The sequence below is a fragment of the Vicugna pacos genome, chromosome 13 (genome assembly GCF_048564905.1).
Source record: "Vicugna pacos chromosome 13, VicPac4, whole genome shotgun sequence".
NCBI classification, from domain to species: domain Eukaryota; kingdom Metazoa; phylum Chordata; class Mammalia; order Artiodactyla; family Camelidae; genus Vicugna; species Vicugna pacos.
In genome coordinates, this window is record NC_132999.1 from 58,569,790 (window position 1) to 58,585,630 (window position 15,841).

The 15,841-nt window shown below is 48.2% G+C and overlaps 1 protein-coding gene, 1 long non-coding RNA gene and 1 other non-coding gene across 5 annotated transcripts in view; 2 read left to right on the forward strand and 1 right to left on the reverse strand.

Annotated features, from left to right (window-relative positions):
• PDPN (podoplanin) overlaps nucleotides 1-5,122 on the reverse strand; it is a 27,686-nt gene extending 22,564 nt beyond the window's left edge. Inside the window, exon 1 of one of the 2 annotated variants that reach the window (XM_072975348.1) lies at nucleotides 4,630-5,122. In XM_072975348.1, coding sequence (XP_072831449.1) covers nucleotides 4,630-4,693 — 64 coding nt within the window. In that variant the 5' untranslated portion in view covers nucleotides 4,694-5,122. The remainder of the gene's footprint in view (nucleotides 1-4,629) is intronic. The other variant, XM_015238964.3, reaches the window with a different exon arrangement.
• Nucleotides 4,847-15,711, forward strand: LOC116282892 (uncharacterized). 2 transcript variants are annotated; one of them, XR_012079497.1, is made up of 3 exons: nucleotides 4,847-4,974; nucleotides 7,301-7,840; nucleotides 10,310-15,711. It is a non-coding gene; the product is annotated as an uncharacterized lncRNA (long non-coding RNA). The 2 variants fall into 2 exon arrangements; XR_012079496.1 differs by having other exon boundaries at nucleotides 10,507-15,711.
• On the forward strand, nucleotides 13,904-13,976 carry TRNAA-CGC (transfer RNA alanine (anticodon CGC)). The gene has a single exon. It is a non-coding gene; the product is annotated as a tRNA-Ala (tRNA).
• Nucleotides 15,712-15,841: the final 130 nt, after the last annotated feature.

Sequence of the window (15,841 nt, forward strand, 5' to 3'; positions counted from 1 at the left end):
AATACCTGAGAAGCTGTCTGGTGGGCACAGAATCAAGGCCAGGGGCAGGGCAGTTGGGTGGAACACATTTCCCGACTGTGACAGAACAGGGATCCCTGATTCATCATAGGAACATCTTGACTGACATCAGAAGCCCTACAGCCACCAGATATGACATCCGGCATACTAGCCGTTAGCAAGGATAACGTTCACCTTGTCTGACTCACAAAGAAGTTACTTAGTAAATATTTGTTAGGTCAATGCACTCCTTGGGCAAGGCAGCTTCAACATCGTAATCTACTTCTTCCATCTAGAATCTAGGCAAACAAACTCCCCTCTCCTTTGGGCAGGATACCACTCACTGGATTGCAGCCTTGCTTTTTGTTGTGTTTTACCCACCCAGATGGAGACATGGTGATGAATTACCAGAAGTACTCTGCTCTCATTAGCAACATGCTTACGCATCTTCCAGCCACCCTTCCCTGCTTCCCATCTGTATGTCTATGTAACCGCCATTCCCCTGCCTACTACAAATGTAACAGTGGCAATTTTTTTACCCCACTGTGGCTCAGTGATAATGTCTCTCTATTGCCTGGAGCCCTGGCAGCACTGACCCTCTGAACAGAGGTCGAGAGCACATCTTCCTCCGGAAAGGTGATTATCCTATTGGTAGGTTTGTTGTTTTTTTGGTTTGTGGTTTTTTTTTTTTAATTCCCTTGGCATAACATTTAGCTTTGCCCTGACAATTTCAGTTTGCAGCTCCTCAGACAACTAGCTGAATGGGGTGGCTGGGTCTCCAAGTTTCCTTCCGAGCTTAGCGTGATTTCCCCTCAAAGGATAAACTCATCTCCTCTGAGCAATTCCCGAGGAAAAGGCACTCGGCCAGGTGAAAAGTTGGGAGAGCCCATCCATCCCTACCTGTGGAAGCTCAAGGGGTGCTGGCCGTGGGCTGGCCGGCCTGAAGCAGGCTGCTTGGTGGGCGCTGGGGTGAGACAGGAGGGAAGGAAACAGTCCCCTTGTTTTCCTGCCTTGGATGAAGTTAGCAAAATTCCAGTTGTTCCATAACCTGCCTCCACCTCACAGCCCCCGGATAAAATGCCCCATCACTTTCCTTTCCCAGAATGTTTCAGAAATCAGTAGGGAAAGGATTCAGAACTCCAGGCAAAAGGGGCTATTAATGGTCCGCCCACCCCTGCGGGAATCCTAAGGCTTATCTCAGTAACTCACCCCCTTGGCCCCTAATCATTTGATTCCCTTCCAACCAAGCACTCTCGTTGGAGATTTCCTTGGCATATGCAAAGAACAAGATTCCTTGGAGAGCCTTGCAGGGTCTGATACAGCTTCTTCAAGTGAGTTTCACAAGGCACTGCCAGGTATCCGAGCCTCTGCTCTCTCTCCACCCTCCCCCGTAATATTTCTACAAGTCGTAATCTGGCATGTCTGTTCTTGGAAGCCAGAAATATGACAAATATTCAGATAAGCCACTGGAATTTAAAGCACACGTTTGTTGTTTTGCTGGTGAGGACTGCAGGGTGTGCTTCAGGTTAGGTTAGGTGAGCCTCCCTCAAAAGTGCATACAGTTCAAATCGGCATCTTGCACGGTACCCCGCACTTCAGGAAATGCTGCATTACTATCTGGGGACTGAATTAACGAATCCTATTTTAATGGACTGTGACATCTTCATTCTTAAAGGAATATTACGATGCGTATTAAATGTAAGGAACTTTTGATACCTTTCAAAAAATTTGTTTTCATGTTTAAGGAGTTTAAAGTGGAGGTTAACCTTTAATTTCAAGTTCAACCTTCTTTCTTCTTTCCTGTGTAGCTTAGCAAAAAAAAAAAAAGTTTGAGGTTTGGAGTTAGGCCCGCTTTTTGAATGCCGGTTCTAGCATATTCTGAAAATAATAATGTATAATTTAAGGAGCTGTGATGATAAAATGAGGGAACTGTGACATTCCTAGCATGTGGTGGGGGATGGGAATGGAGGGAGGTGGTGTCCCTCGTACTTGGCCACACCATCCACTGTCACACCAAGGTTTGGGGTCTTTGTAATTCTCGGTATAGTTACTCACCAGCCACTCATTTCAGAGGCCAGAGAAAGAGAAGGGGCCTCCTACCTCTGCTCAGCCTGATTCCTCCCTATTCATTAGGTCCCAACTTAGCCTTCTCATGCTTGGATACTTTTTTTTTAAATGTGCTTTTTCTACAGGGAACTATATTCAATATCTTATAATAACCTTTCATGAAAAAGAATATGAAAACGAATATACATATGTATATGCATGACTGGGACTTTGTGCTGTACACCAGAAACTAACATATTGTAACTGACTGTACTTCGATAAAAATTTTTTTTAATTTGCTTTTCTATATTAAATGCTACTTTAGATCTCATACGCCAGTGTAATTGATAGCCTCCCTCACGTAGGCTCTAACAGACCTGAGATGCCTTAAAGTGCAACAAAAACTCTTAGCAACTCACAAAGATTTCAGAGCCTCTGAAACTGGCAAGCGTTTTGGGGAAATTACAGGGAAATTTGTTCCCTGTATGATTAATCCTGGGTGGATTGGTCCCGGAAAAGCTCATGTGGGCTTCTAGCACATAGCAGCCGGCAGCGTTTAGCAGAAATAAACCATCTAATGGAGAGGCCCTGAAGTCTGTGTTTTGGATGCAAGTTCAGAGTGACGGTGGGGCCTGACAATGGAGGAAAATGCCAGATGTGCGGACAACAGAGCTCCTTTGAATCCACTGACATCTCCAGAGACAACACGTGGGACCAGATTATACAACTGAACCAGATTACAGCACTAGATGAGGGAAACCCAGAGGGGAGGAGGATCCTTTGAGAAGGATAATAAAATTCATCACCATAATTACCCCCAGCCCAGCTCCCCAACCAGAGCCAACAATGGCTCAGCTCAATGAAGTTATTCATCCATATTCAAGTTGCCTCCCTCATTATCCTCAGACAAAAACCCTCCTGGGCCTCAGCTCCTTGCCAGCAGCCCAGCAACTCTGCATCCACACGCAGTCCCGCAGCCCTGGGGAGGGGGTGGGGATCCTTCTGTGTTTAGTAATCTAGTTTCTATTACCAGTGGTGGCTGTTTTCTCAGACAAGGTTTACCGCTACTCTTTGGGAGTACCTTTGATATTCAGGACTGGCTGAAAGATAATTACAGTTAACCTGCCCCTGGGGAGAAAACGGAGGATGCTGCCCACTGGCCCTCTTTCCTGAGCAGAGCAGGGGTGCTCAGTTTGGGGGCCTCCCACACCTTGCCCTGGTGAGCACAAAATAGTGTCATTTATACACTGTCTCCCCAAAAAGGAAATGTAACTGAAACGCAGAGCCATGTATATCTCCCTGGAAAGAGAAGTTCCAAAGATAGGTCAGCCACGAATAGCCCAAGGCCCTGCAAAGAGTGCTGCTCGGTCTCTCCGAAGCAGACGGCCTGGCACAGAGTAACACACCCTGTATCACTTCTCTACGGCTGGGTATTTTTGTCTTTGTGTAAAATTATAGACGCCTAGATCGGGTCCACTTCTCCCTCAAACCCCTCCCTCCAAGCAGGATTCCTCTGGCACCAGGCCTACTTGGATCCTCAATTTGGAAAATGTAAGAGCTTTCCTTCCTCAACCTCCAACTCCAAAGATCACGAGTTAGCTCACAATGCCTTCAGCCAATACTTAGTGAGCAACTACTATGCACTGGATATTGTCGGGGCCCTGGGGAATCAAGGCCAAGACATAGCTGTGTCTATGGGAGCTTATAGATACAAATAAAAACCCAAGAAAGATAAAGCATTGACCAGTATGCATGGATGCCACCAACACAGCACACTGGGCAGAAAGAGGCAAGGGCAGGGGGTCTAAATAAGAAGAGGTAAGGGGAGATGGCCCCACCATCAGATACAGTGCAGCGAAGGTCTAAGGAGTCACCTTGTTGACCTTGTTGGACACATGGCCCCAAAGGAACTTAAACTTCAAAGTTCACAACGGTCCTCCATTCCCTCATGCACTCAGGACCCTCCATTTCAGTCCCCTCCACACACACTTTACAGAGGACAACGGAGGAGGCCTCTCCCAGGGGCTTGTGCCACTGATGGGGTTCTGACTGTGTCCAGTGTTCAGGGGCACTGGGTGTAAGACCTGGCAGCCCCCAGAGGGAGACCATCGCTGCCCGGGGGGAACCTCACCCCCACCCCAGGGACCCAGAATGCCCCTCCAGATTCCATGGGGCCAGTTTCTTCTGAGGCCACGGGTGTTTCTCCGAGACACAGCCCTGCAGGAAAGCCTGGTGGGTCCCACCAGTGGCAGGCTCCTGGTGGCTATCCTTGCATTCTGTCTCTTACGAGCCAGCCAGGGGTGGCAGGAGGTGGGTTGCCTCAGTGGGAGGCTCCCTCTGCTCCCCACCTGCTGCCTGTGGTTCGGGGTCTCCCCCGGCACCCCGCTCAGATCTTCCTCTGGGACCTGGCACCAGCTAAGTCCGCTGTCTCCTTCTTCTGGGTCCTCCAGGCTCCTGCGCACACACACTCCCGGATCCCCTCTGTTCTCCTGGGCAACCTCACATACCAGGCCCAGGCATTCCCGCAAGTCCCGGCTCGCTCGTCCGCACCAGCAGCTGCAGGGAGCCCCGCCTGCTGGGTCTTACCTCCTGCCAGGACCCAGAGCGATGCGCTTCCCAAAACGCAGAACAGAAGTGGCACTTTCCACATTTTCTTAGTTGACTTGTTCTTTGGGGCCGGGGGAGGGCAAGCAGTTAGTTTCTGTGCTGGGGGAAAGGTTGTTTAAAATCTCCCCGCAGCCACAGGCCCTCGTCTGGAGCAGCGCGAGGGTGAGGGACTGGAAGGCGGGGAGCAGAAGCCTCAGCGCGGGAGGGGTCCCCAAGCTTCCTTCGCCCGCAGCCGCCGCCGCCGGAGGAGCAAACTTTGCAGCTGGCAACTTTCGGATCGGAGTCAGCATTTATCTCCCCCGACGAGGGCGGGGAGAGCCGGCGGTAAGGTGGTCTCAGTCCCGGACTCCCTAGGACCGCCCTCTGCCTCTGTTTGGCCGGCGCCAAAACGATGACCTCAGGCCAGGTTTAAAGTTACAGGGCCGCGGCCGCGGGGGCGCCGAGCCCGGGCAAAACTGGCCTTTATTCTGTTCCCCGGCCGGGCGAAAAGGGGCGCAAGCGATTAAGTGATTTGGGGGGGGAGGGAGTAATTTTTAAGCTTGATTATTCCGTTTTTAAAGAGTAAGACACAAGCTTAGGTTTTTCTTTTTATGAGAAGTAAACTGTTCTTTGTGTGGCGAGTAACTTTAGAACCAAGCACGGGATTGTTCTTGTAAATATTGAATTTGATGGCCGTCCTCATCTGGGTGGGCCAGGGGCGGCTCGCGCTGGTAAATTGCGCCCTTGTCCAAAGGCCGCGAGCGGACGTCCCCCCACCCCCACCCCCGGGGGGTTGCCCCCGGAGAATTGGCTAGGAGCTTGGCAGATTCGGTGGCTCCGGCAGTTTCGGGAAATAAGGGTTGAGCGCGAGATCCGCCTCTCACTACTTTGGATACGGCGCTGTGATGCCGAGGGGGCCCAGGACAGACGCGCGCAGTCCGCGCGGCGCCACAGCCCGAGGACCTCAAAGGGCCCAGCTGTTACCAACCTGTGTGCACTTGCGTCTAGGACTCGTCCCCTTTAATCCTGGACCTTGGCCCCCAAGTCCTCACTTCACCGGTTTAAGCAATCTCACCCTGATCTCAGGTACAGGATGTTAACAACAGGAGGAGAGTTTATATTTTTAAATTTTACTTCCTTTTGAACTATTAGAATTAGTTTTTTTTCTTTTAAGGGGAGTAGTTGGAGAGGTGGTCCACTCCCAGATGCCACAAATTCCACTTGTCAAAAAGAACCAGAAAACTAATGCTCCAAAGCTCCATCCTGGGGTGAAAATTGATTGTTTTCAGATCCTTTTTCTAAACTCCCAATTCCAAATTTACTTTGTCATCAGAATCACATGGGGAGATTGTTCAAAAAGCTCAGATTCCTGAGTTCCACCTCCTGCTTCTGAATCAGAACTTTGGGAATTCATATTTTAGGCCGGTGTCCACGGGAATATTTAGTAAACCCAGCCCCCTGGCAGCCCTTCTCAAACAGCAGTGAGCCTTTGAATCCCTGAGAGGGTCGTTAAAATGTAGTGAGTGCAACTTCATAGGGAGAGTCTGCATTTCTAAAGCTCTCCCAGGTGAAGTCTTGTCCTGCGGCTAAAGGCTATAGGAGCTGAGCCCTGAAATAAGAGGAGGAACAGACCCCGGGGAGTCAAGCGTTGGAAACTTAAGAAGACTCAAGATGGGATACTCTGAACCTGCTTCCCCATCCTGCAAATGCATTTTATTGGTATTACTGCATTACCGGTAATGTTCGTTGAGAGACTGAAGGGCGCATGTGTCGTCTGTCCTGTTAGATGGAGAATAGATGCAAATCCACTCCAAAGTCAAAAAGAAAGGAAGAAAGGAAGGAAGGAAGGAAGGAAGAAAGGAAGAAAAAGCTAGACAGCCTTCACTTGGAAATGGAGATGAAATGAAGCCTCGGTGGGAGAATGGGTTAACTGCAGCTCATTTAGAGGCTGCTTGGGGCTGCATTAGGACTGAAGGGGAAGCTCCCCCACCCCCAGCCCCACAGGGATGTGTTTGGAATCTACAAGGTTGGTCTTTTAGAGGATGGAGGAGGGGGAGTTCAGAGGGAGTTGGATCCTGTTGGAGGCCATCCTGGGGATGGGGAGAGGGGCTAGGGTGGGGAATCTATAGACAGGGCCATGTGCTGTTGGTCTGAGTAACTGGGAGTGTCTGGGCCTAGTGGGGAACTTTCCTCAACAACTCCAGCAGCAGAGAGAGAGGGGAGGCTGGCCCCGAGGCAAGGGGTTGGAGCCACGTGCACCTGGATGACTCAGGGTTAGACTAAAGAAGCTGCAGTGAGACAAGTCTGAGACCAGCCCAGATAAGGGAAGAAGGAAACAAGTAGTGTATGTGCCAGAAGATTCCTACATTCTTGTGAAACAGCTTGAGCGCCGAACGCAGTGACTGGTTAAGGTAACAGTGACCTTTACCCAGGACCTCCAGCACTGTCTCATTTAATCCTCAAGACACCCTCTGGGTTAAGAATATTGATAATACCCATTTTACATCTAAAGAAATCAGTTTTTCGAAGCAGTGTGGTTTCCAAAGCAAGTGTGCCTCAGATTCGCCCAGTTAAGATGAAGACGCTGAGAGGTGGGCCCTGCCCCAGAGTTGCTGACTCATAGTTTGGGGAGGGGGGTTGTTGAGAATTTGCATTTATAACAAATTCTCAGGTGCTGCTGCTGCTGCTGCTGCTGCTGCTGCTGCTGCGGATCCTGGGGCTCCACTTTGAGATCCACTGGTTTAGAGACCACATGGATCATCCGGGTCGTCCAGAACGAGTGGTAGAGCCACCATCCCTCTATTACAGGATGTGAGCCTGTTGGATAGTGCTGTGTCTTGCTTAAGGATCTGGAAGGAGAGGTATGCAAGTTGCTTTTAAGGAGTAGGAGCCTCTCCCCAACCCGAGCTGGGGGGAGCTGGGGGAGCGGGGGAACTGAGCTACCGCAAGAGAAGGGGCAGAGCCAGAGCACTCAGCCTAGGACTCTCCACCCTGAGGGATGCTGCAGCTGGGATCCCGCATGTGCCGTGCATTCTCCAAGGCCTCTGTAGAGTCCGAGAGCGGTGGGCAAAGCTTCCCCAGCTGCCCGGGAAGACTTCTCAGCATCTTCTCTTGCTTCCAAACACACACTGCTCCGGAGCCGAGATACCACCAGACGGAATCTCCGATAGTAAAGGCATCTCGGTGACTCAGGGATAAATCCTGCAGTGAGGTGAGTGAGCTGGGCCCCAAATGTATTTAACAGAAATGGGATGAGGCTGAGGGTAGGGGTGGCAGGTGGGGAGTTGTGCTGGGATGGAAGGAACCCACATCAGCTCGCTTTGTTGGAAAGAGCCTCAGTGTTTAGGAATCACAGTTCAGCTCCATGGTGGCCTCGGCCAACATGAGCCTCAGTTTCTGCTTCTATAAAATGGGTGTGTTATTCCCACTTTGGAGGCTTCTATGCACAGCAAGGATGTGTGTGTAACTGATGTGATGGTCGTTTCTGCCAGGCCCTGCCCGGTTCTCAGCCTCTTCAGTCCTCCAGTGCCCACCTCTGCCCACCTGAACCCTCAGCCAGCCCCAGCCTCCAGGGCAGAGGTTCTTGACGTGAACCCAATAGAACTGGCTCCTTTATGCTTAAGGAAACCCAGCTGAGAAGGGACTTGGCATCAATTCATCCCCTGCTGGTCCAACCCTCCCCTTGGGCCTGGTTCTGAGAGCCCCCTGGATCCCTGTCTGGCTGCCTGGGCCCAAGGCCCCCCTGGGAAACTGGACTATCTCCAGTTCCACCCAGGAACTAGTGTTCTGCATCAGGACCCCAGCTGGAGGCTGGCTCCTGCCATCCCACTCATAGGAAGCTGGCTTGGATTTCTGACCCATTGGGCTACCTCTATTTGCCAGAGGGCCCCATCTTTCTCCAGGTGTCTCCCCAGTTGTCAGTCCCTCCTATTGTCAGAATCAAACTATCACGTGCCCTATTCCAGTGGGATGCACACAGTTTTGCTTGCAGACTCCCTAAAAGAATTTCGAAAAACTGGGTGCCAATTATTTTTCATCATAGAATTAAATAAGTATATTTTTAATGGGAGGTGGAACATATTAAACACTTTGTAAAAAGAAATAAGATGAAGACTGACTGTAATTGGGAAATATTTTATGTCACAATTTGATAACACAGTGAATAAGCATGCTGATCATGAAAAAAATGATATGAACATTTTTATCTATGAATTTTTAACCATACAACTTGACATTTTTTGATAGAAGACCTGGGAAACTTTCCAGTTACACTTCAAAGAGTCGGCATCCCTCACAGATTTTTTTTTAGGGTTTGTTTATTTACTACTGTATTATTTAATTATTTTCATTTTGGCAGGTGGGGGTAATTAGGTTTGTTTATTTTTAGAGGAGGTACTGGGGATTGAACCCAGGACCCCGTGCATGCTAAGCATGCAGTCTACCACTGAGCTATACCCTCCCCTGTCTACTGAAATAAAATCACACAACCTAAAAGTTGAGAGTTATATTTTATTTGGTGGACATTTCTGAGGACTCAATCCCTTCGAGCCCCTCCCAGATCGCTCTGAGGGGCGGCACCGAAGAGGTAGGGGAGGAGCCAGGATATACAGGAGCTTTACAACAAAGACCAGGTAGTCGGAACATGAAAAGATTAATTGTTAACTGAAGAAAACCAGGCATCTCAAGTTAAAGAATTCAGTGCTTTTCTCTGTATGGGAGGGAGCAAACATTTGGGCTCCTTGAAATCATTCCTTTGACAAGCACCTGGCTATCTAGGGCCAGTGTCCTGTCCTTTCACATTCTGAGTCCCCTCAGGCTGCAGAGGCAGGGCTGCAGGCTTGTCTCCACTGCGGGGTGGCGGCAGTGGCTGATAACTTGGTGGCTTCAGCATTCTTTGTTTACTGATATGGTTTGCAGTATTTTTTGTTCACACCCCCATCACTTAACGAATTTTTTAAATGATGTGCATTTGTTGATTTTTTTCATGATAAAACTGTGCGTTCATTAAAGAAAACAGGAAGATAGAAAAATTACCATACGCCCAGATATCCTTGTATGTTTCTTTGCAACTTTTCCTTTTGACATAATTTCAAATTTACAGAAAAGATGGAATAGTTCAAGGACTCCCATATACCCTTTACTCAGATTAACAAATTTTGTTTATATTTTGCCCCATTTGCTTCATCGTTATCTGTACATTTCTGTACATTTGCGTGTTGGTTTTGTTCTGAATTATTTGAGAGCAGTGGAGACACTGTGCTCTCTAGGCCTACGTGCTTGGAGGTAGATTTCTTTTTTTTCTTTTTTAATCTTTTATTTATTTGTATTGAAGTATAGTTTTTTTTAAAGCTTTTTTTATGGAGTTATAGTCATTTTACAATGTTGTGTCAAATTCCAGTGTAGAGCACAATCTTTCAGTTATACACGAACATACATATAGTCATTGTCAATTTTTTTTTTTTTTGCTGTGAGCTACCACAAGATCTTGTATATATTTCCCTGTGCTATACAGTATAATCTTGTTTATCTAGGGGGTAGATTTCTTAAAGACAAAGACGTTCTCTTTTGTAGCCACAGTACGATTAGCAACATCAAGACAGTTAATATTAAAACAGTATTATTGTCTAATCTACAGTCCATGGTCAAATTCTGACAATTGTATCTTTAATGTCCTTTATAGATTTCTTTTCCCCCCCAGGATCTAATCCAAGACCTGACGTCGCACTTGGTTGTCTGTCCCCCAAAGATCTTGGAATTCTGCTTCCCCTCCTCTTCACCCTTTTTGAGCTTGATGCCTTTTGAAGACAACAGATAAGTTACTTTATAGAATGTACTTCATTATGGGTCTGTCTGCCCTTTCCTCACGATTATATCCAGATGTGCATTTTGGCTGGATGACCACAGAAGGACGTGTTTTCTCAGTGCGTCACCTGAGGAGGCTCCGGATGTCAGTTCCCAAGGTCAGCACGTGAGTGCTAACCGATCCCTTGGTCAAGCCCTTAGGATCCTGAATTCAGAACGTCATTGTGGGCCAAGCCCCGCACTTAACAGCAGGTATGCAAAACAGGGAATGACTATGTGCCACATCACAGGCCTGGGGCTAAAGAAGATTTTTTTTCACCCCAGAAAAATACTCCATAATAAAATTCAGGATGGATGAGAAGCTGCCTTTTTTCTGTAAGTGGCAGAAGGGTTATGATGAAAAAGCATTGCATTTTCCCAGCAGTTTTAGAGGAAAACTTAGAATCATAGAGGATTTGAGAAACTGATCCAGTGCTGACGTGCCCCAGGGGAAATCTGTGTACATCACAGTTTGAAGACCCCCTTCCCTGTCCCCCTGCCTGGCTGGGTCTCCTGCCGGCATTAGGGCCACCTTTCCCCATCCCACTGCAGTTAAAGGGTTGAGCCAATGTCTTTTAAGCTACGGCATCTCTCTGCCCCTTTGAGGATATCGTGAGCTCCCTGCAGCTGGGAGCAGGTTGAGCACACGATATACCTTCAGCCAGCTTGACTATGCAAAGACTGAATGAATGGGGTAGCTTTTAAGATTTCTGAGATGCTGGACAAGCCCTACAGACATGTCTCCAAATCTTGATACACACCCCTGTCGCCCTGCAAACTGGCTGATGGCTGAAGTTCCATAAACAAGATTCAGTCCTTAGCTTAAATCCCTTTTAGAAACTTGATCCCTTTTAGAATGCAAGCATCCGTGGGAAGGATGGCATGTAGCACCATGAGTCTGGCAGAGTTGGCTGTGAATGGCTTTCCCAAGGGCAGGTTTTGCTACAGTGTCAAGGGGAGTAGTTTCTTGGAGATCGCCAAGAAGAAGGTGCGCAAAGCAGAAAGCTCTGGGATGCTAAAGACATGTTTTAGCTGCTTCATCGTTTCGTTTGGTCGAGAAGCAGCCCAGGATTCATGCTGTTGTTCATCCACTGTCATAACTCACTGGTTCACTCATTCAGGAACTGTTTCCGTATGCTAACTGTACGTCCAGCAAGGACGGCTGTGACATCTCCTGGGTTTGCCTGGAGCTGGTCCTCCTCTAACAGACACGCCACACCATCAACCCCCCGGTCAACGCTCCACTCTTACCCCTCATCTTGGTAGAGGAAGGCTGAATGTTTGTCACCGAGGTGGGGCCCTGTGGCTGTCTTGGGCTGAGGAACGAGGTTCGATGTTCAGTCCTTCCCTGGTCTATTAAAAGCACGGAGCACTGGCTTGGAGCAATAAGGAAAATATTCAACTCCGTGAATCAACAGGCTTCTGTGCACTGTGTCGTCCTGGGGGAGCCTTGGGCCCCTTTGCTGGACACAGAGTGGGATCCACAGACTCCAGGAGGGTGGAGAGCTCTGACCTGGCCCAGGGTGTGAGCGTCCCCATCTCCGGAGGAGCTGAAACGCCCCATTTTATATGCTCAGAATCTGATGTTGGCTCCACACTGCACCAAAGAAATGCAAAAAGAGAGCTCACTCAGGCCATTGGTAATTTTATTTTTCACAACAACAAATTGCTTATTTAATGTACTTCCTCCTTCTCCCTGCCCAAAAGGAAAAACTGGCTGAATCCACCAGTGGGTTTGGATTCAGGTATGTTCGATGTTTGGGAGAAAAGGCTCACTGATTCCTTTAATGGGTTGGGAACATAGAGTCAGTTTTTTGTTTTGTTTTGTTTGTTTGGAGTTGTTGTTTTTCACTCAACACTGAGTTTTTAATGGACGGACAAGCATGGGGGAGAGATGGATTTTTTTTTTAACAACCCAGACGGATACACACAGAAAGCTCCTTTCATTGGCATGTTCAGGGGGCCCCTCAGAGGCTCAGCGCTGCTTGGCAAACAGTCTGAATGAATGCGTCTCAGTGTGGGAGGCTGGGAAGTTGAGTCGGGATGGGGCTGAGGCTGGTGTTTATCTTACTTGAAGGATGGTGGCCTTGAAGACATCAATCCCACTCTTTCTCTCCCTCAGTTTCCCTGGGCGGAAACTGGGCTGGTGAAAATGCTGGTGGCAAGACCTCCGTGAGCCAGTGAGAACACAGACCCCTCGGGCGTGACTGTGGGCGGAAGGCCCGAGAAACTTCATCCTTGATTCCACCGGCTCCTGCCCACACGCCGGGTGATGCCGGTACCCCCGCCGCAGACGCCGTGCCATCCCAGCCTGGAAGTCCCTGCCCAGAGCAGATGGTGTCCTTCCCTAGAGATGAGGCCAAGAGGCCCAGAGGACGAGACCCCACCCCGCCTCCCTCCTCTCGGCACAGATCCCTTTGGAATAGTCTAGCTTGTGCTGATAGTTTGGGATCTCTTCTGTTGAGGTCCCAAATCTGTATTCATCACTGTTCAGGAATCTAATTCAAAAATTCAAACTTTAGTGTCTGCCAAGAGGTGGGTTTGGCCGTGATGGGAAAACAGGAAAAGGCTTAAAAGTTAATAAAGCTGGAAGCAAACAGCTTTTATGTCAGCACTCCAGTGTCTGCTGTCCCCAGCTGCCTTCAGGCAGGGCTAGGACTCTCCTTACATTGGAGCCGCATGTTTAAGGGGTTCTGGAGAGAAGTGAGGCACAGGGGAGTATCTGGGAGATGCTACTGGGGGCATTGAACTGGTTTCCTTGGCAAAGCCAGGGAACCCATCACCTTTTTATTACTGGCGCTACCAGCAGGGAGCTACAAAATGCGTTGTTTATTATTTCCTTCAATAACTACATATGGACCATCCCACTGTGTGCCAGGCAGTGTCCTAAGCTCCAGGGACATGCAGGGAGCAAGGCATCCAGGTGGCTGTTTCTGAGCCTCTTATATTCCGTGGAGGAGACAGAGGATGCAGAAATAAATGAGGTATGCAGAGACTGGGATGCAGGAAAATGGGGTGCAAGAGGATGGTCGTGTCCCAGGTCCAAGGCGAGTCCCTGGGACGTGACCCACCAAGTGACGGTCCTTGGCTTCACGCAGGAAAGAATTCAAGAGCCAGCCATGGTAGAGTGAAAGTAGATTTGTTCAGAGCGGTGCACACTCCGTAGGCAGAGTGCAGGCTGTCTCAGGAGGCCAGAGAGGCCACGAGGCACGGGGCGGGGGGCGGTTAGGTTAAAGTAAAAGTAGACCCTCAGTCCACGACCATGAGGTGGCTTGTTAGTTTTAATGGGCTCGGTAACTTCCCACACTAACAAGTGGGAGGATTATTCCAACTACTTTGGGGAAGGGGCGGGGACTCCCAGGAATTGGGCCACCGCCCACTTTTTAACCTTTTATGGTCGGCCTTGAAACTGTCATGGCACGGGGTGGCGGGGGGAGGGTATAGCTCAGTGGCAGAGTGCATGCTTCGCATGCATGAGGTCCTGGGTTCAATCCCTAGTACCTCCTCTAAAAAAACCCTAATTACCTCCCCCCTGCAAAACAAACAAAAAACTGTCATGGGAGTGCCGTACAGCGTGCTAATATATTACAGTGAAGCTCAAGGTCTACTGGGAGTTGAGTCTTCGCTTGCTGTGTCATTCTTTTAATGGTTGTGCCCTGCTCCCTCCCATCCTGTCTCAGCTGTGCTGAGGGTTATGAAAAAAATAAGTCAGTGGAGCAGAGTAGCATCTTCCAATCAGGGATGCACACCGCTGGAGGCGGCGGTGACCGAGGGGACACACAGGCAGGAAAGGTTACAGAGCGTCAATTTTCAGATTCTCAACTAACTAACATGCGTTCTCCTTGCTAACATGGATCTCCCTCCTCTTTCACAACTGTTTGTCTTTGCTGTAGGAAGACAAACCATTTAATCGTCCTTAATCCTACAACGGTGTATTGCCTAAGGTATTGTCTAAGGACAAATAAGGGGCAGTTTGAAATGTTGATGTTTGCATAGCCTTCTGTGAGCAAAACACCATAAGCCCACAGAAGAGCTTTATGTTTTTTTCTTGTCATTGGGATATTTCTGTGAAGTATTCAATGTAGCTTTAGTATTGGGGTATTTTTGACCCAAGTTGGGTTATTCTGAATTCATATGGCCAGAGTGATGACAGCTTATGGCTTAAGTTGCCAGTTTATGGCTCAAGAGCAAGAAGGACCAATGATATCACCAGCCTCTTCAGCAAGGACAGAGGCCAATGCCCAAAGGCAAACAGGATGCCCAAGGACAAAGCCAGAGCCCTCACATCGTATTTTATAACCACAGCCACTGTCCCCATGAAACGCGAAAAACTCCCCTGTGCCCAGATATCATTTAGAGAGAGAAATCCTGGGAAATTGAGCATTTCCCACAAATTTTGTATTTATTCTTCTTTTGATTTTCTTGAAAAGACTTGCCACATATGTGTGTATCTATAGCTAAACAATGAATAGTTAATTTGCTCGTTTTTGAACTAAAACAAAGTTGCCTGAAATATGTAGTTTTCTCTAACTTGCTTCCCTTTTTTCATTCAAAATTACATTGTTAAAGTTCATCCTATTATTGCATGGAGCATAGTTCATCCATTTTCACTGCTGCATAGTATTCCATTATGTGGAACTATCAGTTTATTTTCATCTCCTAATGATGAACATTTGGATTGGGTTTTTAGTGTTTTGCCCTTATGAACAGTGCTGCTATGAACAATATGCACAGGTCTTGTGGTGCCCACTTGTGATAATTTCTCTAAACCAGTTGATCTCAAAGTGTGGTCCCTGCTGACATCACTATCATCTGGGAACTTGCTAGGAATGTGAATTCTTGGGCCCCATTCCAGACCTATTGAATTAAAAACTCTGAGAGTGGGACCCAATAATCTGTGTTTTAAGAAGCTCTCCAGGGAGTTCTGATATCCACTAAAGTTTGAAAATCACTGGTAAGAGTGAAGTCACTAGGTTAGAAGGAATGTTCATATGTATGTGCATATTTAACTGCTGTAGACTAAATGTCTGTGTCTCCCCAAAATTCATATGTTGAAACCTGTCTCCCCAGTGTGATGGCATTTGGAGGTGGAGCCTTTGGGAGGTGATTAGGTTAGGCCCTTATACAAGAGAGGACACCAGGCAAGAGTCGTCTCACCAGACACTGAATCTGCCAGCAACTTGATCTTGGACGTCCCAGCCTCCAGAACTGTGAGAAATAAACTTCTGTTGTTTAAAAGCCTCCCAATCCATGCTATTTTGTTATAGCAGCCAGAAGGGACTAAGACATTAACTTTGTGAAATAATGCTAAGTTGTTTCCCAATGTGATTCTTCCTTCTAGCTCATACCCTTCCCCCCGACACTGAGCAAC